We start from the raw sequence: 26124 nt of genomic DNA on the forward strand, positions 1-26124 counted from the left end.
TGTAGCCGAATCCTTGTTCAACATTTAGTAAATTCAATTGTATACAATGTTGTCTAAATTCAGAAGTTGTCAAATTGCACCAAATTCAATGGAACCAGTATTGTCTATATTATAAGACAAGTTTTAATGTATTTAAAACTTAAATTTTGAGATTGTTAAAGCTATGGACAGTATTACAGAGCTAAGTTAAATATTCTGATTATTACAGCTACAATATCAGTGAGCTTTGTCCATTGGTCTGACCAGCTTTGGCAGCAGTGTCCTACAAGTAATAAAGTGTGGAGTGTAGCCGTCATTACTGTGTATGTTTGAAAAAATGTCCGAGAATTTAAAAAAACAAAACAAAATGAAACAAGAAGTTAAATCACTTGAATAAACCAATTAAATTCAAAGCTGAGTTTAGACAAGTTTAAACTAACACCATGAACAGAAATTTAGTATAATTTAGCAATAAATGCAATGAAATCGCTATTATGGAGAGGACTTATATAGGTAGTGCCTGTTGTCCAATCCTGTTATGTTTATACATAATAAAATATTGTAAATTTAAAAATTATGAAATTGCTATTATCTGCTTGTAAATTCTATGTCTGTTCATAAGATTTGTCATTATGTTTTTGTTTTTAGGTTGTTGCTTCAGTGTGTGTTTTTTGCCTGTGATATTGTAATCAGGAGCAGTGGTGTCCCCTTCACTCTGTCCCTGGGAGATGTCCATCCAGCGGTGTATGGAACAGGTCTCCCCTTCCCCCTCGTTATTATTGTGATTAATGAACTAGTAAAGAGGAGGGAAGTCAAGTAAGTTTGTCTTGTCTAAAACTACTGTAGACGTACTTTTTTCCACGAGATCATAATTTTGCGGAATCTCAATTTCTGTTTAATGCGCAGGTAGAAAATTACGCGGATTTCTAAGACTGTCACTATTTGCCTTACATTTATATTAAGTACAACTGAACAAATTTCCGCGGAAAGTTTGTAACCGTGTACATAGCATAAAATAATACCACCCGGAAAAAAGTACTTATCCAGTAATTTTAAATCTTGTTTTACTAAAGACTTTTAAAGTTGACATGATGACATGCACTGTTTTACCATTCAACCTCAAAAATTGTTTGTACAGAGATTTACTGTACTTTGTGTACATTTAAAAAATTTTAAAAACATTTATGTGCATTTTACTTATATTTTGCTTTTCGAGTTGATGACTTCAATAATCTCTTAAGCTTGAATGAACATATTTGTAAAAGCCCATTCAATTGCAGATTACTTACATTTCATCCAATTTATATTGTACTCGTTTGTTCAATTGTAGGTTATATTCGAGATACCAGAAGAGAAGAAGACTGAGTTTTGGAACAAAATTAGGAATGAACTCTCCTTTTTAATGAGATTTTTATTTGATATTGTGAACTGTTTTGGAGCAATGTTTGCTTTGTAATGTGATGTGAATTAATGGTTCAGTGTGTGAATGTTGTAAAAGTGCTTACAGATTTTATTATAAAGACTGACACAAACCAAAGATTTGTATAAACACTCACAAATATATTTTTTTATGTTTTCAAATGCCAGATTAATTTGTTTAAGCAAAAAACTTGAGCTTTTTATAAAACTTATTCTAAAGATATAACCTTGTTGGCTCTATATATTTTCATGTGGAGGACTTATAAGGAGCTTGAATCTAGAAACTTGTCCATGTGAATGTACTCAAAGCTTGCTTGACAATTTACAGAAATCTGAACAATCAGAAATATCAGAATAGTCTGTTGATCAATCTTTTAAATTAAAACAAATAAAACTGTTTTTGTTGGTTTTTCTTCTTTCTTACAATCAACTGTTTTTAGCTCACCTGAGTGGAAGGCTCAAATGAGCTTTTCTGATCAAAATTTGTCCATTGTCTGTGGTTGTGGTCATTGTAAACTTTTCACATTTTCATCTTTTCAAGAACCACTGAGCCAATTTCAACCAAACTTGGCACAAAGTATCCTTGGGTAAAGGGGATTCAAGTTTATTCAAATGAAGAGCCACACCTTCCTGAGCCAAGGGTAGATAACTGTGAATTAGTGAAAAATTAATGGCATCTTTTGAAAATCTCCCTTTTTCGGTCAGTACAATAATTTAGCCATCTTCGAAGTACAATATTCACCTCGCCCTTCTTCCCACTGGACCAGGAAAGATGAAAATCATGTGGAAGCATCCTCATGTAGTGTAGATTCAAGTTTGCACAAGGCATGACCCCTAGGGGTAGGATGGGGCCACAATGAGGTATCAAAGTTTAACATAGGAATACATAGGAAAAATCTTTAAAAACTTTTCTGCTCAAGAACCCAGCTCAAGAACCACTGGGCCAGGAAAGCTGAAACTCATGTGGAAGCATCCTCATGTAGTCTAGATTCAAGTTTGTTCAAGGAATGACCTGGGGATAGGATGGGGCCACAATGGGGTATCAAAGTTTAACATAGGAATACATAGGAAAAATCTTTAAAAACTGTCTTCTAAAGAACCACTGGGCCAGGAAAGCTGAAACTCATGTGGAAGCATCCTCAGGTAGTGTAGATTCAAGTTTGTTCAAATCATGACCCCTGGGAGTAAGGTGGGGTCATAATGGGCAATCAAATTTTTATATAGAATATATAGAAAAAATCTTTAAAACTCTTCCTCTCAAGTACTGCAAAATTATGCATTTATGTTTTATAGATACATTGACATTCTCATGTAATAAAAAATTCAAATTCCTTCTTCCCCAACAAGCAAACTTTTCAATACTGAGCTGAATTGTGTTTTTTTTTAAACTAGCCCATGTGCTCAGGTGAGCAATGTGGACCATTGGCCTCTTGTCTCCCCTTGGCTTGGCCCTTCATTTGATCAAATTTGAATCCACTTTACCCAAGAATACTCTGTGCTAAGTTTGGTTGAAATTGGCCCATTGGTTCTTAAGAAGAAGATGAAAATGTGAAAGTTTACGACAACAAGGACAAGACAAATTTGGGTCAGAAAAGCTCTACTTTAAGCAAAGATTACTCATGAGATGGGATGCATCATACCTTTGACCTGAGGCAATTTCAATTTCACTGGCAGAGAAAGTGCAATGCTAAATTTTCATTTTCTTTTCATCAATAGTATGAGAAATGTATGCACTATGCAACCAGCTATCTAATACAGTATTCAAAATATTAACCAATACTGTCACATCTTTTGACATTAAGACAGTCAAGTTTATTCTTTTAACTTATAAACTTGGATATGTATCTATACATATTAAACATATAAACCATAATGAGAATCTTTGTACCTTCAGGCTTCACATTGAATAAATAATTTAATTCAAATCACAACGTCTTTCAATGAGCATGATGGGAATCATTTTCATATATGTTCCATATCGATTCTTGAAAGGTCATTTGCAACTATTTTTAATCTGTCCTTCTGTTGACCTCTGACCTGGTCAGCTGCACCATGAAGGTCAACAATAAACTGCATTTTTCTCATGCTGATTTGGTCATCTGTGGTCGCTTCATCCAAATGATAACACTCTCTACAGTACGGGATACGCACAGTTGTCACTTCTGGCAGAGAAGCAAACACATGAATGAAATTTTTCAAAGTCATAGCACCGAAATTATTTTCAGCAATATTCATGTACAACAATTTCTTCAGATTCAATAAATGATGTGCAAGTGTCACCCAAATTTCATCATTAAGTTTTGTGTCCTCTGCTTCAAATACACACAGATTAGAACCGGCAGAAGAAAAAAGTTGTCCTAAACTCCGGGCACAGGCTGATAACGTGTTCTCGCTGATATCCAGTTCCTGAAGTCCTGAGGCATGATGGGAATGGGCCAAATAGGTCAAGTCTAAATTTGTTAAGCCACACCCACTTAACCTTAAGTACCTTAGTGATTGGTTCATATTTTGAAGTATATGTCGAAGTCTGTTCTTGATTCGGTTATTACTTAGATCTATTCTAGTCAGCTGTGGAAGTGATGCCAAGGTTTCCGACATTCTTTCACATACTGTGTCATTTTGATAAAGGTGGATTGTGTTACATGAGAGGTCCAATGCTGTAAGATTTTGAAAAGTTCTTAATTCTGGTTCCATTTTCACAAATTCATCACAAGTCAGTGAGTTGTACTTGAGTCTGATACCTTTCAAAGCCTGAAAAAGATTAAAGTTTACAAATGAGAAGGAAAATAAAAGTGTTGCTAAATCCATAGCTTCATTTAAAAAAAATTCTGAATATATCAAAATGTAGACAGTAAAACTCATTTATTATGAATTGATGCTTATAGCAAAAAGATATTCATTTCGCCTATCTTTTAAGCCTGTTCTATTTAATTTAACTCTATACAAACCCTTTTATCTATTTGTTTCAGCAGTATTGTAATTTTTGGTTCTCCGAGACAAGTAGCATCTAATTTCTCGATACATAATCTCAGTTTACTTTCTGGAAAGCCAGACACTTTTAGAGCTTTACATAATTCAGCATGGGTCTGATCAGAGGTAACAAAGGCATCAAGTTTGATCACCACTGAAAAGAAATAGGGTAAATGCATCATCCAAATTTAAATTCAAAGAAAACAAAAGTTGCTCTTTTCTTGCATTCAAAGGTGAAATGAGACGAAAATAACAAAAGTAATATTGTTGTTCACAAGTACATGAAGTAATAAAAAAAAATTCAAATTATTTCATCATAATACAACTATGATTGTAATACATAATTTCTAAAATTTGTATGTGCACCTCAGTCCATTGAAAATAATCCAATTTTTATTTTCTGATAGCAATTTAAAGAAGAGGCCCATGAGTCCCCTTATCTGCCAATTTCTTTGGCCCTGCTATTCTCAATAACATTGGTCCATCCTAAGGGCCATGATTTGAAATAAATTGAATCTGTATATAATTTACCTGAGAATGTCTGCATATTTTAAAACAATGATCATTGGTCTACTGGACTTGATAAAAATTTTGGAGAAATTACCCATATATTCCCATGTTCAGCTTTAATCCCCATTGTAGCCCTCACCTCCCATCCACTACGATGAACTTGAGACAAAAATTTTAAATTAAACTTACAAACAGACTCTGGAAGAGAATTATCTGCATGCATGGAGGTCCTGTTAGTTGGGAGGTACTTGATGGCTGTGTTGTACATATTCACCATTGCTGTCTGACGAGCCTCATTGTGTGCCAGCATGCAGTGTGTGGCCAGGTAGTATAGAATGACTTCAGCTAAATCAAAATCCTTGAATTAAGTAAAATGTCAAAAAGAAGTCTACAGAGATAAATGAAAGTCTAGATGGCAAAATATCTCTTTTTATTCGTGAGAACTTTATTTAGGCATCATTACACAAGACTGCCTGTAAAGTGTTTGCAAGATTCAAATGACCTTTGCTTTGCTGAAATGACCTTACTTTTTAAAAAGCTGATTGGTTGATAAGGAAAAGTGTGCTACACTTTGACTGTGCTTATTTATGCAGTATAATTTACCAGTAGGATATCCAGACATGTCAAGAAAACGTAACTCTGTGGGCATTTTCTTTTTGACACATTCCAGAAATGTGTGAGCCAGGCATGTTGTATATCGTAGTCCTTGTCTTACAATATCTGACAGGTAGTAAGTGTCATGTAGAGGTTGAAGCGAAGTAAAAATATTTGGAGTTAGGTCCCTTAGTACCAAAGATTCCATGTGCCAGCTGGATATCAACACCTCTATGGATCTATCTCTGTTCTCCTAAATTGAAAGAAAAACCTGCAGAAATATCTCTGAAAAGAAGCTAAAAGATATAGTTTCAATTTTAGTCTTGTGATTCACTTGTTTTTGGCATAACTCAATTTTTCCTGAGACAACTGCATCATTATAACGAAAAACCAATCTGCTCACTGTTGTAGGTATGGGGAAGCTATTATATCTTGACAAAAACTTGTGAAATTAATTCATGACTTTTATTTTCAGCTTCAGATAAAGTAAAAAATTACCCAAATATAAAGTTCTTGAAATAATCACAGTTACTGGGTGTTTGAAATGTATAAGATGAGTGCCCGAAAAAAATAGTGATTCTATACAAAGAACATTAGATACTAATATCTGATGGAGGAATATTAAGACTTAATACTGTAACGATTCTTAAAAGAAGGGATCTGATAAAATATAGAATACTATTGATAGATGCAAGACACTGTAACCATGGTAACTATATAGTACATTGTTTGATTTTGGCCGGGCTCATCGATCCTAGAGCAATATACAGCTCGCTTGTGTTAAGGTGTTCAATTGGAAATGCTGCTTCTTTACCACCTTATAATTCATGAGGAAGAATAAAGTACAAATGCGCAACCACCTTTGATTTTCTTTCTGCCTAAATACTAGACTACAGCGAAATGTATGAAATAAAATATATGATTATATGATATATACTTGAAAATTCCACTTAATCATTGTTTAATACCTTCAATGCCTCTTTCATTAAACACACACGCAGGTCTTTGGGAACACAATGAACTGTGTACAAAGTCAAATTTGAGTCTCTAACAATAAACTTGGAGCATATTTCAAGCAGAGAAGGCGTTGGTTTCCTGTTAAAACGACCGATTGCCGGGGCGGCATGTAGATCCAGAGGATACACAGCACCTTGGTAATTATCATACCAGAGTGTTGTCTGCATAATTGGATGTAAAACGGCCCTAAAAGCATGAACTCCTTCAAAATATCATATCTTAGGCTAAGCTCCCTTTTGGAGCAACAGGAATTCATTAGGTCGCGTTCTTAATCTTCGATGTTTTTAAGAATAAAGACATTTTTTTCTTATAAATCTAATGTTATTTTAGATATAACACCTATTTGAAATTTTAACTTGATACACTTTAATCTTCATGCTATCTCAAAAAATGAAATTACTCTGATACAAGAGGAGAAATGATAAAATACGAAGTTCTTCAGATTGAATTAATGAAAATTGTTTTGACAGCAACATGGCATTGTGCAAAGGAAAGTGGATATTTCAAACGTTGCTCGGGATATATAAGGAAAATATACAATTAAGGTTGTATTTTATCCCCAATATATTTTATTTTTTGAGTTGTTTCATTACATGGCATGTAATGTGACGAATTTTAAGATATATGATTTTGAAGACAGAGGAAATGCGGAATGAGTAAATCTTATAACTAAATATACTAAACAAAAGGCTCGCAATTTACTCATCTCTCTTGATTTACAGTTATTTCAGCACAAATCAAGTCCTTTCAAGTATTTACAGAAACAGACTATCCTCTACTCAAGAAAAGAGCGAATTAGATGCACTTTGCAGTGATGACAGACCACTTGAGAAAAAACCGATGATTCCAGCAAGATCTGAGGTGTCAACAAGTTTTACATATGATCCCATAGTTCAGTAAGTGTGAAACTACAAAATTTGATTTGCAGGAGTATATAGTCTTGTAGTGTTCCAGAGGTACTTGGCATGGACTGTCAGTGTCATGCCACCTCCAGTCACGAGGTATAAAGCGCACCTGTTGTGATGTATCAGGCCTTTCAAAATCTGCCGGTACCCGGTACTTTTACCCAGTTGGATTCATTCATGGTACCGGCCAAAATATTCAGTGGAGAAAAGAAAAATCGCGTGAAAATGCGATAGGCCCTACCATGTTTTACAAAAGTTGTGGTTACGTAGCTTTGTATTATTCTTAGTCCGTAATGGTATCTAATAACGTTTTTGATTGGTTAGTCAAGAAGATCATTAAAGCATTTGAATAAATGAAACAAAAGAGATTGCGTAATGCGTCTTATAGATCTTTTCGAAAACGAAAGTAGATTTCGATATCAAATTCCATCGTCACTGATTTTGACAAAAGCTAATGACTATGAATATATTTTAAATAAATACGGCCAAAAAAATAAAAAATAGGAATCCAGGTGTCGGAAATGAAAGTGTCAATTTAAAGCTATGGTGATGAGTTTCACAAAAGATTTTAAGATACAAGGAACTAGACCGCGGAAAGTCTTCAACACAATTGACCGATAGAGAGACCGACATGAACAGTAGATAGTTCTTTGACCACCTCTGTACATTTTAATAGCCTCAACTCTTCAAATTTAAGTGTCAAAATCCGCAGCTGACGATATAAATTACTTACAGTTTTAAATATCTGCAACTTTATGATGAAGCAAAAGGACATAAAACAAACTATTTCTTTTGCCACACATTTAATCCTTTGATTCAGCAGTTTTCTAGTGGTCAAGAAAATTACCTTGCGGACGTTTACTTTCTTCCCAATATATTGTAACCATATCCAGTAAAGTGAGGGAGTCATATCTAAAATTTTGTTTGTCTCCAGTCTTGCTGTCATCTTTGTCTAATTTACACATGTATATTATTTTATATGTACATGTACCAGTGCATGAAAAATATGCTGAATTTATTGGTACATGCTATGCATCATGTAGTGCTTCTTCTAATTCTTTTTAAAATCTGCACTTTATTGTAGAACAGAAATGAATTTAATTCAATGCAAATACAATTTCATTTCTCTTTTATTAAATTTAAATTTTGAATTTCCATTTCCTTACTCAATAATTTTTTTTATATTTAAAACATAACACTTACAACTCAAACCTTGCAAAATTTTGTTGAACAAATTTATATAAACAAATATAGCATAGACCTTAGAAGTTTTACCTAAATCTTATTGTTACTCTGCTCAAATAACTAATTTTTCTATGTAATTCCACCCATCCAGTGCTAAACGTCACATAAAATGTGTATTGACCAAAAATAAACTTTGAAACATGGCATAAAAATAACACTGATAGCAGCATACTTCTATGTGTCTAGAAACCAGGAAATGCGGTCTGGTGGCTTCTAAATTTCAAAAATTTTCCGGGGGGCATGCCCCCGTAATCTCAGCAAGATGGGTAGAGACTGAAAATTTGGACTGACGTACGTCAGTCAAAATTTTCAGTCTCTACCCATCTCGATGAGATTAATGCCCCCGGACCCCCCTAGCAGGCTCACGCCTTCGGCGTTCGCCATGTGGTACCTCCTATTTTTGATAAAGTACCACCTTGTTCAAATCTTTTTGAAAGCCCTGTGTATACCTGCAGTTTGTCTCTTTTCCCATTCCCTACTGCAGAGTGTCTTTGTCAGCTCCATTATTGTTGTATATATTTATTATAATTGCGGGCATCAATAATTAGCGGATTATTTTATCATAGTGTTTACTGTTTTCTCCGTTTCCTCCATCACTGCACTTGGGTATAGTAGTTAACAAAAAGAAACGCTATCATTTGATGTGTGTCCTGTCTGTAATAAATCTCTAGAGATAAACTCTAAAAAAAGAGTCACTGGAAGTAAGAATTTGAGACTACAAATGATACTAAATAAATGCTTATGCAAATAGTTTGAAGTCGGACAATCATATCAGTACATCTGTACTTTGAAATTTACATGTACATACATGTATATAAGTCTTTGGTAGAGATTGTACTTATTAGAAGTTTATTTGTATAAAGAGTCTTTCAAAGTTGACATTTTACAGCTATGCTTACATTTTGTTTTACCAGTATTTCATTCTTCTTTTATAGAAAATTCATAAACTTACTATTGAAAAATGGTGGCAAAGAAAAAGCAAGAGAAATAACAGAAGGGGTAAGTTTTCCAAAGCAACTTAAAACTTAATATTTACATTCAGTGTAATTTTCTTTATGAAGTCCATTAGAAATCCATGACGTTCAAATTTCTATAACACGCGAAACCTTGTCACCGCGCGTTAGAATACACAGTAGGAACTATATACATTTTTAATACTTTATGAACACCAAAATGTACATTGTTTGACACAATTTAATTTTAAAAAATTAACTCCATTGAATTAATGTAAAAATACAACAAATGTGCTTTAAAATCAATTTGTCACTTTTTCTCCTCGCAATGTTCGTTTGCGTTATTTAACTTTACGACGTCACAAACGGCTCTTACGTCTATAAAGCACACCAGTTTTGAAGCGCGCTAAATTCACATCAAAGATGACCGAAATAAACAATTATGAGGAGGAAAAATTAGAGAATGTAAATATAAGTATTGAATTCATATTTTAGGGATGTCTTCGGTCCTATAACACACCTGGCCGTGCCGACAAATTATCATACCGCGCTAACGCGCGGTATTCAATTTGTCGGCAGGGCCAGGTGTGTTAAAGGACCGAAGACATCCCAAAATATGAATTCAATGCTTAAATGACAGTGTCACTTAACAAAATAATTGTATGCAGAAACTTTCATTTTCTCTGTATATTTCAAGGCTTTGGAGCACATCAAGATGAAACAAATAGAAACTTATCACAAAGCAAAAACAGAGGCAGAAAAGGCCATGGTTGTCACTGATCCTATAAAGATTATTCATGGTGCTGTGGAAAACTGCAAACCATTAGTGGTTCAGAAGTCTGTCACAAAGGGAGGAACTTCTTACAGAGTAAGAAAAGGGTCATTGAGTTACCACAATATGGGTTATCTCTCTCATTTAGCTAGCACAATACAGATTATTGGGTGTCATAAGCTGGTATCTTACTCATTTACAAGAATATGATTCCTTTGGTCTTCATAGCCTAGTTTTGCAATATTTACCACAATCTTGGTCATTTGGTTGTCAAAGATATACTAGTATATCTCACTCATTTATCACAAATAAGCCATTGGGTTGTCATAGACTGGTATCTCACTCATTTACCATGGTATGGGTCATTGGGTTGTCAAAGTTTGGTATCTCACTCATTTACCATGGTATGGGTCATTGGCTTGTCAAAGTTTGGTATCTCACTCATTTAGCACAATATGATTCATTGAGTTGTCATACATTGGTTTCCCTATTCATTAAAAAACATATGGGTTATTGGATTTCCCTCTCTGTTGCCACAATATGGATCATTGGATTGTCTTAGACAGGTATTTCATTCATTTACCAGAATTTTTTCATAATATATCTTCTACATCATTTGACATCTTTTTTCAACTCATAGATTCCAGTGTACTGTCATGACAGGAGAAAACTTCGACTTGGGATCAACTTCATTATCGATTCTTGTCGAACAAAACGAAGAAGAGTTCCTATCCAAGTCCTGCTTGCTGCTGAGATTTTACAAGCTTACAATAATGAGGTCAGTATCTATAAATTGTCAAATACCAGTACAATATCCATATTGACAAAATGGAATCTCAAAACAGCTGCTTATTCAGTTTAATAAATTTGATTTTTTTTTCTCGCTCTCATTTTTCAGGGCAATGCTGTAGCAAAGAAGCAACAGCTTCATAAAGAATGTGAGGCTCAAAGAGCGTTTGCCCATTATAGGTGGAAGTGAATGATTTGAATAAATGATTGATATATATTTTGATTCTTTTTTCTTGTGTCTTGTAATAGCTATCTAATAGTATTGAACTGCAGAAATACAGATACATGTACTTGGCCAATGAAACATGCACACACAGCAAATATACAAAACCAGATATTCTATTAATATGGGTCAAGACAGATAAAAATGTGTGCATCAACAATGCTGAAACTAAAGTTAAACTTAAGCTCACCATCTATATGCATGAAGATAAAGTAGGGACTCAAAATCAAATTCTAAGGTCACTCAAGGCTAGAAGTCTGGGAAAGCACAATTGATGAAGCACTGGATGCATAATAACTTTACAACAGAGAACAAATATAAATATATTAATCTACTATGATACCAATGAACCAGATTTTAAGCTCACTCATAAAGCTGCAAGTCACTTTATAGAGCTATTTGTAAACTTAGCATGGTATCTAAAACTACTTGCACAACAAAAAAGGTCTGAAGCAAGACCTTCAAAAATATGAGGGCAATAAAGGTAGAGAAAGTAGATTAATGTAGGCAAAAAACTAAATTTTTATATCACCAACAGAACAATTTTAAAACACATTTCATTTCAATTCATATACATGCCCATGAAAAAAAAGGTTAGACACTGGTGAATAATTAAAATATAAGGGCAATAACTTTGCTGATAAAAAGTACACAAAGAATATATGAGCTATTCATCTAAACTTTACAAAAATTATTTTTTAAAAAGACATGTCGGATTGAAAGAAAGGGTTTAATATGGTACATGTATATTATTAGATCAAGAGAGCAACAATAAATTGGGGTAAGAATGTCAGACATGATATGTCAGGGACAATGCATATTGCAGCTTCTACACATACAGTAAAACATGCTTATAGCAAACACTCTAATAATGAAATGGTGCTTACAGTGAAGTGATTTTTATTCTTGTGGGCTCTAAGTAAAGCCGTATTGTGAATGTAAAGGATATAACAAATTAATGTATAATATATTGAAGTAAAATTGTCCTTCTTTGCAACTTAATTGGATATAACCATGTTTTTCTGGATCACTGATCTAAAAACCTAATACAAATTAAATGTTGCACAGAAATGTATCGCAGGTTTTCTAAAAACAAAAAAAAATACACTGATTCTTCATGTTCACATTGCTATGTTTATTCTATTTGCATCATATTTATACTCTTCAGCAATAATGATAATTTTACATATTTATGCTTTCCAGAAAATAAACAAGATTTTTAATGTATATTTTTAAAAAAAATTACTTTATTTATAAAAACAGTATTTTCTAATACACTGTATAACATTTTATACTTATACAATAAATCTAACAGTATTTAATGCAATGGTTATGTCTCTGATACAAGTTTAAATTTAGCTTTTAGAGGTATTGGGATAACATGAAAGAATTTTTTGTAAATTTCAAGTCCATCCTGTACTGGTCTATAGAGGGGGCTGTTTGGGTAGGGATAGAGTTTCTCACACGACACAACCACTGTACCGTCGGTCAGAGCAATCAGACGATTTGTCCTGTCTGTGTCCACCTACAAAAGAGAGTCATAAATTTAATTAATCTTCTCAAACCTTGTATTCATACAACAAGAAACAAAATTATGTACAAGCAAAAATTTGAATATTTGCCTTTTTTATTGTTATTTTTTCATCACTATCTATACATGAAGACAAACTGAAAAAAAAATTATAAACTAATTGTTACTAAGGGCATATGACTCCAAAGTATTGAGGCTACATTGCTCATTTTCAATATTCCAACTGCTCCTTCTGAGTTTTGATAAAAGAATAAGAAAACTCCATAATGAAGTCAAGGGCTGTTCTAAAAGGAATCTACTCCAATATGAGTAATATGACCTTGCAATCTATAGCTAAAAACAAGTAACATGACCAGAGAAGATCTGAATTTACACTAAATATCTCAAGGAAAATTTTTCGAAAAATATTTTCATGTCAGAAATTTACCATTTTTCTCACACCCTGCTCCCCACACATGCACATGTATTTGATATTTTTATAATTGTCCTTTTAACCCACTCCCCATGGCAATATTTAATTTTAGATTAAGAATATTTGAGCAATATTACTCGCGTCATCTACTCCTTATTAAATATCATTGATGTCTCTCAAGCAAAGGGACAATATCTTCCTGTGTGCATTGTAGTAATACATGTACCCTCAACCTGTGTCCCTATGACTTAAAATTGAGTGAACCATGATTTGATTTCCATTGATCAAAGGGTACCTAGGTTGTGGCAGATGTCCTGATAGGTTTGACTTGGCCTAAAATTCAATAATATATGTGGACATAGCAAGATATTGTCTCTTCATATCTCAAAAATCCTTTCCTTGACAGCATCAAAATTGTTATACTGGTGTCCTCCCCTCCCCAATCAAATGTGAAATACACTTGAACTTCCTAATCTTGAACACTCTTATTCCAAACACCATGCATAACTTGAAGTAATTTAGTAGTCCCAATCCCTTATTATTTAATCATTTTACCGTAGATATAATGAATTTTTGGATATTTATATTAATTTTTTTCATAGAAAAGGTATTGAAAGTTTGAAACACATTTTTCATATGATATAGCATATTCTTTCACACAAAACTGATCTGGAAAAAGTATTTTATTGACACATTTATGATTTTCAAGTAAAACTTACATTTTCTCCTGGATAGAATCTCAGCCCACACTGATTGACTAATATTTCTCCCTTGTGAACAAAATTGCCATCATTTCTTTTTATGCCGTAAGATTTTCCAACTGTGGCCCTTTTGCCTCCAAGGTTTTTCGACTTTCCTCCTTTCTTTTTGGATTTGTGTCTTACTGATGTCACTGCTGGCAATCCTATATACAAAAAAATAAATAAATAAATAAAATAAAATAACTTATTGATTACGTCAGAAATTAAATTGTGCATCTACTCTTGACCCAAAACTGGTATGTTGTTTGCTGATGTGTTTAGGCAAATCTGGTCTGTGAAATATATATTTAAGAAAATCTTTATGACAAATTCATTAAAATATGGCAAAATCACAATGCACAATCTTCCCTTTTTGTATGACTGCTTAAAGACCCAATTTTTTTACCGTACGGTTACCTGAGGAGGGGGAGTGGTCGAACTACTAGTGGTGTTATTTACCTTGAGACCCCCAATACCCAAGATGTCAAAAATCTGTGTATACGTAGCATTACACAGGAAGTCTGTGTTTGGTAATCAGGGTCATCATTACGTGTTTTGAGTGAAACTACTTAAAATAATTATATTAATATGAAATTTATTTGTATTAACGCATTCATAGTAATCATGGTAATGTTTTGAAGGGAAAAAAATAATAAGATACATGTATATCGTTTTAGAAAATGTTTTCCTTACATAAAAGAAAAAAAAATCACGAGTAAAACCAGGGACCTATATACTAAGTATATAGGTCCCTGGTAAAACCTACATATATATCTTTTTTAATCTTCAATAAAAGAAATCACTTGATTAAAAAAGTCTGAATATTGAAATAAAAAAAATCCACCTATCCATCGTGCATGTGAACATGCATTTACCGCGATCGGAATGTTTTTTTCCCCTGGCCAAAATATTCCATATTTTTGATTCTTCGTGTGTTAACAAAATTTTATTGTTAGAAAGATTTCTTTTCAGAATCGATCTCTATTAATTATTTTCACATTTTCATTACGTATATATACAGACGCTAGAGGAAATTCGAGCATTAATTCTGACATCAATTTCTGTACAACATCGTGCGGATTGTTGCCATAGTACAAAATAAAACATCTTTTAAAGCCTATGCTATGCCGTTTATTAGTGCTGAATATTTTTCTTATATCTCATTTCTTTAAAAATAATTCAAAAATCGTCGGACTTCCAATTACGGCAAAAAGAGCCGGTTTTTGTGGACGCGGATAACGTGGACGATTTAACACTTACAAGTAACAAACAGCAGTGAAAATAGAAAAGAAATATTTAATAACGTCAATGTTTTAATAATCTACTTTCAATTATGTTTTGAAATAAAATTCAAACACATTGGAGTTTTCTAACCCGCGTGTATACTATGCGGGTACATGAAAGAGTTTGACGTGTGACCAGGTAATTGTTTTCAAAACACCCAAACTCAGATTACCAAGAAGCACAGGTAGCTGACCTGTCAATCAAATCAGAAGCTATTGTTTTTTTTATGATTGACAGGCGGTAAATTATTGATCTTGAATCAGGTAGATTTTAGGGGCGTTAACATAAAATTGGGTGTTTAATATATTCAAGGAAGTATTCAAGGCTTTTAAAATTCTTGAAGAGCTATGGGGTTTAATTAGATTAATTCTATTTAAAAATACTTATGAAAAATAATTTTCTTTTCCCAAATTAAACTTTGTGATCTTAAAAAGTTGTTACTAAAAATGTATATATTTTTAACTTGTATATATTTTTAACTTCTAAGACTTAGTAAGAGATGGTCATTTGAATTTGCTTTATCCATAATTTTGTGTTATAAGTGCTTGTTAGAACAAAAAAAAAAATTGGTCAAGAATTTGATTTGTTAGTCGTCCAAATAAAATATTCATTGTGTTCATAAATTCACTGTTTCAGTGTTTGCACTGAACTGTACTGTAGCAATCATTCTACTTTCTACTAGCCCAAGGCAATTTCCCAAAACACGAGAAGGGGAGTGTTAATGACTTCAAAGTAAACTCCAAACTGAAACCTATTCTCTTTTGAAAAGTTGACAGCTCATCATTGCGCCTCTCAACTTTAAAACGACTGATGAAGCTTGACATTATTTGAAGGTGTTAGCAGAGACAATTCGAATTAATCAATATATGATGACATTAATCAAAACAGTTAAGTTATTTTTAAGGCTAAAACATTATCTGTACATATAAACCAAACGAAGAAGAGTTCTGTATATTTACCTAACGAAGACGAGAAGAGAAATCGATTTGATTCTAGAGACACTTGCCTCACCAAGGAGGCTGCCATTTTTAGGGTAAGGGTAAATGTAGAATTTTTTCTTTTGTGTGTTTATAAATTAGCAAGTTCTCAATTTAAAAAACTTTATTCTTCAAATTTGATCATAGAACATGTGTGATTGATCTCCGACTGCATATATATTTAATATATAACAAAACAGTAAAAGGGGAAACAATAGCGTTGAAAGGAGAATATTTTTTAACAGTTTGAACCCGGACATTATGGAAACTTTATTTACCGACAGTGTAATATTCATTCGCCTTAAGTTTTGTATGTAATTACTAAGTTCTAAGGTTTTGTTTATATATTTCTCTTATATATTGAGATACATTACAAACTATAATGTATATAGATACATTCTACTTAAAATACTCTGGAATATTATGTGAACTTTATGAACTATATTACGCGAGTTCACTTCCTAGTTTTAAGCGGAAATGTTCCAAGGCACCCATGATTGGCGGAAAAAATGAATCTTGATGACAGTGTGGCTCAGATATCGTCTATGTGTCCTTCTTTCACACATGATGAAATTAAACACGATCTATCCATCACAAACAGCGTTGAACGAACAGTAAATCGACTTCTTGACAGATCCATTTCTTATGTAAATGCTTTTTAAGTGATCGCTTCATTAGCTCACCTGATAAGCTTCGAGTTCCTGTGAACTTTTCTGATCACTTGTTGTCTGACGTCTGTACATTGTTCGTTTGTCTGTTGGTCGCTTGGTCCGGTAGTAAAATGCTTTACACTTTTTACTTCATTTCTAGAAGTACTGGTCCAGTTTCAACCAAACTTGGCATAGAGCAGCATTGGGATTTTTAAAATTTGGATTAAAAATTATTCAAATGAAGGACAATATCCTTTTAAGAGGAAGTAATCAAGAAAATGCAAAGATAGAATGGATTGAAAAATTTTAAGATCCACTGGTTAAAAAAGATGAATTTTGTTGTGAAAATTTAACGGCAAAGTGTTAATTCTAAATTCAAATCATGGTCTGCATGCTTATAGAGAGGCAAACAGAAAAGACTTTTCTCCAGAACAATTAGATTATTAGTCACACTGATTGAAGCATATCCATGTGCAGATAAAATATTTTGTTTAAATCATGACAAATGGGGGGGGGGGGCGAGAGTAGAGTCACAAGATGGGGTCAAAACTTTTTATGGGAATGAAGGAAGAAGATATCTTTCAAAGTCTTCTGAAGACTCACATTAGCATTATGTCCCATGGGCCTCTTTTATAAACCCCCCAAATCAGAACTGGACTCTAGATAGAATTTTAAGAATTTGTTGTTGTAAATTTAATTGTTGGTCTTCTGCAACATCAAAATTAAGAATTTATATAGGACAATTTTCAGAATTTTATAATTTACTGCAGTGCATATATAGCATATTTTACTGCAGTGAATATAATGCACATTTGTGTAACATTTCCAGACAGTGAAGATCAGTACACTAAGTCAAATTAAATCTTTTATTCAGGAAAATGAAGCACAGCCGGTGTTGGATTTCAGTAGTGATGATGAGGAATTACCTGTCATTTTCAATCCTTCTAGTAAACCAAATTCATGCAAGGCAACTACATTAATTAACATTCCATCCGTTTCAAGTGCTAAACCATCAAATGGACAGATTTCAATTATACTAGATAGTGATGAAGAAGATAAAGAAAGTGCTAAAATTTTAAATAAAACAACTAAATCAGCATACCATAGTATGTCAGACAGTTCAGAAGATGAATCCTGTGTACTCTCTTTGAGAGACAGAATATTGGGAAGTGTGTCCAACAACAGTTCTAAGCCTACTAGCGTTGAATCTAGTCCACTTTTAGAACCTATCTCTGCTTCAAAGAGGAAACATTCCTTAGAGAACAATGTGAAAGGAAATATTTTACATTCAGGAAATCTAAACAGTGAATTTATTTCAAATGAAGGAGAGTTTTCTGAGAGATCAGAATATAGTGATGGAAATACAGAAAGATGGAGTATGCGGAGTGAGAGCCAGTCTACTATATCATGTGTATCATTGTCTCAATCATCTGAATGCAGTGGTGGAGAAGTTATAAAGAAAAAGAGAACAAAGGAAGAAATTGCAATCCTAAAGAGAGAAGCTGAGGCAAGTATATGAACAGTTAAGACTTAATTTATTTTTAACAGTTTAAGGATTGAAGGTACAGTGCTTGAAAAAAATGATAGATTTAGACCTTCATTTGATACCCAATATACACAAATTAAACTTGACAGTGCACAATTTGGTTATAGAATTAATATGGTAGTTTAAATAGACTGCGTAATTTCTCTGTGTTACTTAAAATAATAATAAAATATTATATATGCCTAGTTCATTGAACATAAAAAGTTTATTTATGTACCAGTTCTTTTAATGATATAATAAATGTGGTGAGATTTATTTTACAGAACAGAAAGAAAGAGAAAAAGAAAGCAAGAGAAGAAAAGGTACTGGAGAAAGAGCAAGAAAAACAAAGAAAGGAACAAATTCGAATTGCAGAAAGAGAAATGAAGAAACAGATGGGTGGATCTAAAGACTGTTTGCAGGTGACATTGAAAATTTTGAAAACAATAATCTTCATGCTTTGCACAGAAATTTTCAGTCTTATGTTGTTTTTCATCATGTAAAAGTACATCTTGAACCAAACTTGCATGGATGAAGTAAATAAAATTTTGTTTTCTATAAGTACCTGAATCAAACTTTCAGGTGTTGGTAACTATAAGACCTACCCAAACCAAACTTGTGGATGATGCATTTAGGGATGGACACTCACTTGGAGGACACGGAGTAGCCATCTTCAAGTCATGTGAGACCCTGGGAATAAAATATGTCACAGAGGAACAGGCAGTACCCTTCAGTATCACATGGAGAAGACAAATCACCAGTATCAATGTGTCAGAAGAAAATCAGGTACCATTTACTGATCTTTTTAATACCATCTGCTTGAAAGTGGAAGGGGGTGGGAATATACAGTTATAGGAGTGTCGGTCTGTTTCTTTGTCCATTACATTCTGCCATATACTGTGCAATCACTAATGTTCATGGGGGTTAATTTTCATTGTTTTCGAGGTAAGGAGAGATCCACGAATTAATGACCACCACGGAATGTAAAATTTAACATGCATAACTATTCTTAACATTCTCCAACCACAAAATGAAGTCCCCACCAACCAATACTTTTTCCTCGAACCTTGAAAATTTGTGACTTTACAGTACTCATTGAGGAGTGTGAGGGTTCATTATTAAGCTCGGTGCTCACATTATTTCTAGCTTTATATAAAAATATTGCTTCATAAGCTGCATTTTGTGTAGAATGGCATATAGATTGTACTCTGCTATATAACATTACAGGTTAAAACTAAGGGGTTCAACTACTTGAGAGAATTTTGTTGTTGGGATAAATACTAAATAAAATATGATGTGAGATTTGCATTACTTACACTGATAACATTCCTGTGGCAGACTTTGATTCATACAGAACAGAAAGAAAGAGAAAAAGAAAGCAAGAGAAGAAAAGGTACTGGAGAAGCAAGAAAAACAAAGAAAGGTCTTTTTAGAAACAGATCCTGTTGTCTGCAGGTGACATTGAAAATGAAAAAAATTTATGCTTTGCACAGAAATGATAATATTGTGGTATTTATAAGAGTGTCACTGTGATACTTGTAATGTCAATACTTCCAATCATTATGTCTGACATAAATGATTTGGGAGTCCTGCTAAATATAGGTTACCTACTCTATCACTATACTGATATTTTCCTTTTTCTATTTCAGGGCCAGTATGGAGTGGAAAATGAAGGACCCACACTAAAGAGCTATGTACACACAATAAAACAACACATACCCAACTCCATCTTATCTTTTGTGGTCATAGGAATGGAAAAATATTTCAGGTTTTCAATGTTGTACTTTTAGCTATTATTAGCTTTATGAAATATCTGTGTTAAGTTTTTTTTTTAAAGAACTTGATGGACTGCATGCGTGGGAGTCCAAACAAAATTTTCTTCAAAATTGTTCAAATTTGCATAAATGCTTGATATAATCATCACTTACATTATAGTATAAAAGACAACAATCAACCTTAGTATAGTTTCTTTTTTATTTATATCATCGTAGTATACTGCACATTATGTCAACATGAAAATGTAACAAAAACAGTATGAAACGTTATAATGAAGCGGAAAGTAGCTTAAAACATAACAATTACATCAGATGAAATAAAACAAAACCTACTTAATATAAATAAAATCTCCTACAATATCAATCTCCAATGTTTTTTAAAGAACTCTGAAACATTTTGTATGAATTATAAGAAAAACTTTTAACTCTTCTTCTCCAAAACCATGCAGAGATCAGAAACAAAGCATCCAGGTAGTATAGATTTAACATCGAGCTGCGGCCACAATGGCTGTCAAAGTTTTGAGATATATGGACTTTAAAAAAGTTCTCAAAACCATTGGCAGTGTAAAAAGACGTAAAATGTGGAAGAGGTTTATAAGCTCTAGAAATAAATTTATGTTTAATGTTCTTTAATGAAAAAAATGGCATTGGATTTATCTTTGCAAGTTTCGAAAGATTTGAGAAATTCAAATAATTGGAATAATTTGTTGCCTAAGCTTTCTTCAACATGTTCATAGACAGGAAATATATAGGAAAAATCTTGAAAATTTCTTATCAAATCATAGCATATTGTTTAAAATAATCTTATATAGTATGTTATAAATGTTGAAAAATGCTTGTGTATTTCACAATAGTCTACATTTTATGTTTGGTGTTCCTTTGTAGGCTATAACAGACAACCAGCTGCATTACAGATATTAATGAATAATTTTTATCTATTTAAGGGCCAGACTTCTGAGGAACTTGCTAAAGAGCTATGTACGTAAAACCATATCTCAAAGGCAGTGGCAGAGAAACCTGCAAAGTAATTATTTAAGGATATTGAGAATTATACATGGATATATTCCACTTACATATAAAATCTCATTTTATATAACTGCATGTAAGCAAGAAATATGCTGTCCTATTATTACATCCTTACATGTAAAATCTTCTCGGCCTACTTGATTTAGGACACAATTTTCCAGTATACAACATAAAAAATAACAAAAAATATACCTATTGGAAAGTGCAGGTAAAAACAAAGATCTCTCTGGAAATATAAATGTTTTATAGATCTATAACTGTTAATTTACCCTTGACTTAGGTTAAGTGTGTTTGTTATCCATTTTGCTACGAAAACACTATCCTGCACATAATGTCTATTAATTAAAAAACTTTATTTCATTTACATGCAAGTACATGTATTTATATAATTGCAATCATAACTTTGTAAATTCAACTTTCCAAAAAGCCATTATTTATTTCTATGAAAAGATCCACGGCTGCAGTACCTTTCAGGGTTATTCTTTGATGATGGTGTATGCCACTATAAATACTTGTATTACTAATCATGGCTTTGCGTCTCCTGAAAGTTTGATATATTTTAAATGCAGCTGATGCAGTTTAAAAACATCAGTCCTGATATTGCTGATGCTATTGTTGTGGCTTACCCATCTCCACATCTTCTAATGGAGGTAACATTATATTTGAAAATTTTCCATTTACCATGCTGGGAGTTTTTCCATGAACTATGCTCTTCTTTCAAATTTTTTGTTTTCAGTCTGTCTTTTTTAGTCATATTTAAGTTACTTTTAATATGCAATTCTTGCATGCTGAAGATTGTATGTCATAAAATTATGAGAATATTGGAACTACATTTTTACTGTTGATTTGAATTTTTTTTATCTATATTTCAGGCATACAGAAAATGCAGTGATTCAAATGAACAACAGAAATTGCTGGAAAATATTGTTGTAAGTTTTAAATGGATATTATTGTAGGCCTTATTTTTATATTTGTAAATTTTAAGCTTACAGAATGTACATCATTGTAGGACCTTTATATAGATTATATTTATATAAATACATGTATTATGATTAACATTATACTTATATTGTTATTAGCTCATCTTTCCTGGCCCAGTGATTCTTGAGAAGAAGATTTTTGAAAAATGCCATTAAACTTTCATAATTATCTCTCTTTGTCATTGTTGTTGTCGTCCTTGTCGTTGTCATAAGGATACTTTGTGGCAAGTTTTTAAATTCTGGTTCTTGAGAAGAAGATGAAAATGTGAAAAGTTTACGACGACGACAGACAACGGACAAATTTTGATCAGAAAAGCTCACTTGAGCCTTCGGCTCAGGTGAGCTAATAACAATTACATCAGATGAAATACTTAAAACAAAACCTTCTTAATAATGAAATCTCCAACAATATCAATCTCCAATGTTTTTTAAAGAATTACTCTTAAACATTTTATATGAATTTTTCAACTTTTAACAATATGTTTTTATGCAGAGATCAGAAAACAAAGGTCCAGAGGAAACATCGAGCTGCGGTTCTGTCCAGTGAGAGAGTGGACACCAGCACCGACCCCGGCAGTGTCAACAGACTCGATGTGGAAGAGGTTTATAAGCTCTAGAAATAATTTTATGTTTAATGTTCTTTAATGAAAAATTTAATGTTCTTGGCATTGGATTTATCTTTGCAAGTTTTGAAAGGTTTGAGAAATTCAAATAATTGGAATAATTTCTTTCTTAAGATTTCTTGAGCTTGTTCAAAACAGGAAACTTTGGATAAAAAAATTTGCCAAACCAAATATAGCATATTGCTTGAAATAATTTTATATGGTATGTTATAAATATTGATTAATGTATGTGTATTTAACAATTATAGTCTGCAATACTATGTGTCTGATGGTCCTTTACAGGGTATAACAGACAACCAGCTGCAGACAGATGTTATGGTTTATCTATTGGAGACTTCTGAGGAACTTGCGGAGTTTGTACGCACCTTCTCAAAGGCAGTGGCAGAGAAACCTGCAAAGTAATTTTATTTCATAATGGTGTCAAAAACAGTCAATGAATGTATTCTACATTTATTGTAAGAAATTCACATTTCAGTAAATGTAATTTGAATTCAAGAAGACATAACTGGCATATCTTGAATCTAGTATCCATGTAGAGGAAATAAAATTTCTGTGGAAATGTAGATGTTTTATATATCTTCTCTGTAATTGGTCATTTATGACTTGGATTAAGTGTGCTTGTCATCCATTAGAGAAAAAGACACAATACTGTATACAATAAGTATTCAAAGGCATTAATTCAATGACACAGTCATGATTTCTTAAATCTAACTTTCCTAAATGACATTAATTTTTCTCCTAGAAAAGATCGCCTACAGTCTGCTGTCTTCGATGATGGTGTAGCCACAGTAAAAGTGGACAAGAATGGACAGGGTCTTCTGAAAGTTTGGAAGCAGCAGCTGATGCAGTTTAAAAACATCAGTCCTGATATTGCTGATGCTATTGTTGTGGCTTACCCATCTCCACATCTTCTAATGGAGGTAAAATTATTTGTTTGGAATTTTTCCATGCATTTAGCTGTTCATCTATAATTATAATCTTTTTTCATTCATTCAATTTATATTTCTTAGTCATATTTCAGTTACTTTTAATATGCAATTCTTGCATGCTAAAGAGTTCTGGTCATAAAATTACATGAATATTGGAATGAAAGTTTATATTGTTGATTTAATAATATCAGGCATACAGAAAATGCAGTGATTCAAATGAACAACAGAAATTGCTGGAAAATATTGTTGTAAGTATATGGATATTTTTATATGCCATATTTATTTTTGTGAATTTGAAGTTTACAGCTAGAATGTACATCATTGTAGGACCTATAAAGATCTTATATTTATAACTTATAATACTATAGCTGTTTTCAAAATTTTACAGTGATATTTTTTTCACAATTACAAGGTAGTAACTTGATGGATTAATCCTCATACTTTAGGGCTTAAGCATGTGCTTTGTGTCAAATGGTAGCATTAAGGGGTTAGGAGTTAATATTTTTTTCCCTTTAATAAATGCCAGGAATTTGCACACTTGGCAAATCCATAGAGTTTGTGCTTGACTGACCCTTAATATCGACATTTTAAATGAATTGTTGATCTGATAATCTTGTTAACTTTGGTTTAATTTCATGAAAAAAATGATATAAGTTGTGAAAATAGTGAAACTATGATCTTTGTATTCATTTTCTAATCTACAGTGTATTGCTGCAAATTTCACAGTCATGCATGTCTCTTACATGAGTAGCTTTTTATATTGTAACTGTGAATACCAGTATTGTAAGTTATGTACATGTATCAAGCTTATCATCTCATCCTTTTCCTTCACACTTTTCTAGCATGCAGAAAAGTTGTGTTACATGAACTCATGTTGCTTATAAACTTAAATTGCATTAATGAACTTTGAAGATATTAAACTTTTAATATTAAATCATCGTTCTGTCTTCCTTACAGGTAAGAAGAGGAGCTGGGGTGCTGGAGACTTCTCGCAGAGTGGGAAAAGAGATGTCCAGGAGAATCTACACTTTTATGCTCAGTGATAATCCCAATGAAATTATCAAATAACACTTTTGTGCTCAGTGATAATCCAAATGAAATCATCAAATAATGTGATGTGCATTGATGAATAGATTTATCAAGCATGAACAACCCTGAAACAATACTCTCTTTGTCATTTTATATCCATGTGATTTTTATTGAATTAGACTTTTTAAATTTGCATGGAATGTTCTTATTAATGGATATCTAAATAAACTGTTTTCACATGATCAATATTTTTTTTTGGATTTATGTAGAGAATGTTATAATCTTATTTATACTTTATTAGATTAATATTCCATCTATACTTTGAGCAATGCAACAGAATCAGAATATTGCAGTCATCCAAAATTATCCGTTTGTTGACAACTAAAATTTTAGCACATATGTTGCAGAGATCATATATTTTTAAAAATGACACAGTGAAAACTTAATTTAACACAAAATCTAAAGTGATTAGTATATGAATTGTCTTCCGGGCAACATGAATCTCCTTCAAGATCATGGCAGAAACTAATTATGGTACATGTATTTAACTGTTCTTCGCAGAATGTATAGACAACTGCTTGGAAACCCTTTCCTTGGGGTCTCTTAAATAATCTATGTCTGTAAAAAAAGAGACTGTGTAGGATACACAATAAAAGCCATAGACTTTAAAAACCTGAAAATATGAGTCCCAAAACTAGAAGGAGGAGTTAGAGAGGACTTATATGTAGACTATACATATAAACTAAGTGAAGCTACCAATAAATTGATGCTTTATATCTAGCTTTAGCTGTATTTCCTTTCATAAAACTTTAAATATTGTTTTTTAAAAGAATTCAATCCACTGCATTCACTGGCCAACTATGGCACATCAAATTCACAAAAATGAGCTAAACATAGTTTCACAGTCGATAAACTAGGTTTATCGGTTGTAAACTATAGTTTACGGACTGTAAACTATAGTTAACAACGTTAAATATATTTACATCCGTAAACCATAGATAACGCGATAATCTATGTTTTACAAGCGTTAACTATAATTAACACTGAAAACAATCATTTGCGATTGCAAAACATAGATTATCTGATAAATACAGTGTCACGATTTGTAAACTATAGCTTACAAACCGTTAACTATAGTTAACGATCTGATAAATATAGTTTCACGATTTGTGAAACTATGATTAACAACTCTTAACTATAGGTTACGATTGTAAACTATAGTTTACGGACGTGAATCTATGTTTATCAACAAAATCTATTGTTAACG

General features: G+C 32.6%; 5 protein-coding genes across 6 annotated transcripts in view; 3 read left to right on the forward strand and 2 right to left on the reverse strand.

Annotated features, from left to right (window-relative positions):
* Positions 1–1797, forward strand: part of LOC134266802 (transmembrane protein 94-like) — a 32000-nt gene extending 30203 nt beyond the window's left edge. For both annotated transcript variants that reach the window (XM_062749028.1, XM_062749029.1), the window contains exons 27-29: positions 209–302; positions 628–795; positions 1310–1797. In XM_062749028.1, coding sequence (XP_062605012.1) covers positions 209–302; positions 628–795; positions 1310–1382 — 335 coding nt within the window. In that variant the 3' untranslated portion in view covers positions 1383–1797. The remainder of the gene's footprint in view (positions 1–208; positions 303–627; positions 796–1309) is intronic.
* A 1443-nt stretch (positions 1798–3240) lies between these two features.
* Positions 3241–6723, reverse strand: LOC134266803 (uncharacterized). The gene is made up of 5 exons (XM_062749030.1): positions 6441–6723; positions 5482–5725; positions 5068–5223; positions 4347–4522; positions 3241–4149 (listed from the first exon to the last, which is right to left on the reverse strand). The coding sequence occupies exons 1-5, from the start codon at positions 6654–6656 to the stop codon at positions 3361–3363; spliced, it is 1581 nt and encodes a 526-aa protein (XP_062605014.1). The 5' UTR covers positions 6657–6723; the 3' UTR covers positions 3241–3360.
* A 195-nt stretch (positions 6724–6918) lies between these two features.
* LOC134266794 (small ribosomal subunit protein uS7m-like) lies at positions 6919–11376 on the forward strand. Its single transcript, XM_062749021.1, has 6 exons — positions 6919–7034; positions 7212–7385; positions 9575–9638; positions 10290–10460; positions 11005–11142; positions 11263–11376. The coding sequence occupies exons 1-6, from the start codon at positions 6964–6966 to the stop codon at positions 11341–11343; spliced, it is 699 nt and encodes a 232-aa protein (XP_062605005.1). The 5' UTR covers positions 6919–6963; the 3' UTR covers positions 11344–11376.
* A 1229-nt stretch (positions 11377–12605) lies between these two features.
* Positions 12606–16406, reverse strand: LOC134266796 (large ribosomal subunit protein bL27m-like). The gene is made up of 3 exons (XM_062749022.1): positions 16303–16406; positions 14039–14223; positions 12606–12901 (listed from the first exon to the last, which is right to left on the reverse strand). Exons 1-3 carry the CDS (start codon positions 16367–16369, stop codon positions 12707–12709), a joined length of 447 nt encoding a protein of 148 aa, XP_062605006.1. The 5' UTR covers positions 16370–16406; the 3' UTR covers positions 12606–12706.
* Positions 16407–16727: 321 nt separating this feature from the next.
* LOC134266807 (crossover junction endonuclease EME1-like) lies at positions 16728–25087 on the forward strand. Its single transcript, XM_062749033.1, has 11 exons — positions 16728–16967; positions 17845–18477; positions 18780–18950; positions 19141–19281; positions 19834–19950; positions 20145–20263; positions 22770–22878; positions 23182–23297; positions 23642–23819; positions 24020–24076; positions 24786–25087. Exons 1-11 carry the CDS (start codon positions 16830–16832, stop codon positions 24894–24896), a joined length of 1890 nt encoding a protein of 629 aa, XP_062605017.1. The 5' UTR covers positions 16728–16829; the 3' UTR covers positions 24897–25087.
* Positions 25088–26124: the final 1037 nt, after the last annotated feature.

Source organism: Saccostrea cucullata, unplaced genomic scaffold (genome assembly GCF_032062105.1).
Source record: "Saccostrea cucullata isolate Sc308-1 unplaced genomic scaffold, CSIRO_AGI_Scuc_v1 ctg327, whole genome shotgun sequence".
Classification (NCBI taxonomy): domain Eukaryota; kingdom Metazoa; phylum Mollusca; class Bivalvia; order Ostreida; family Ostreidae; genus Saccostrea; species Saccostrea cuccullata.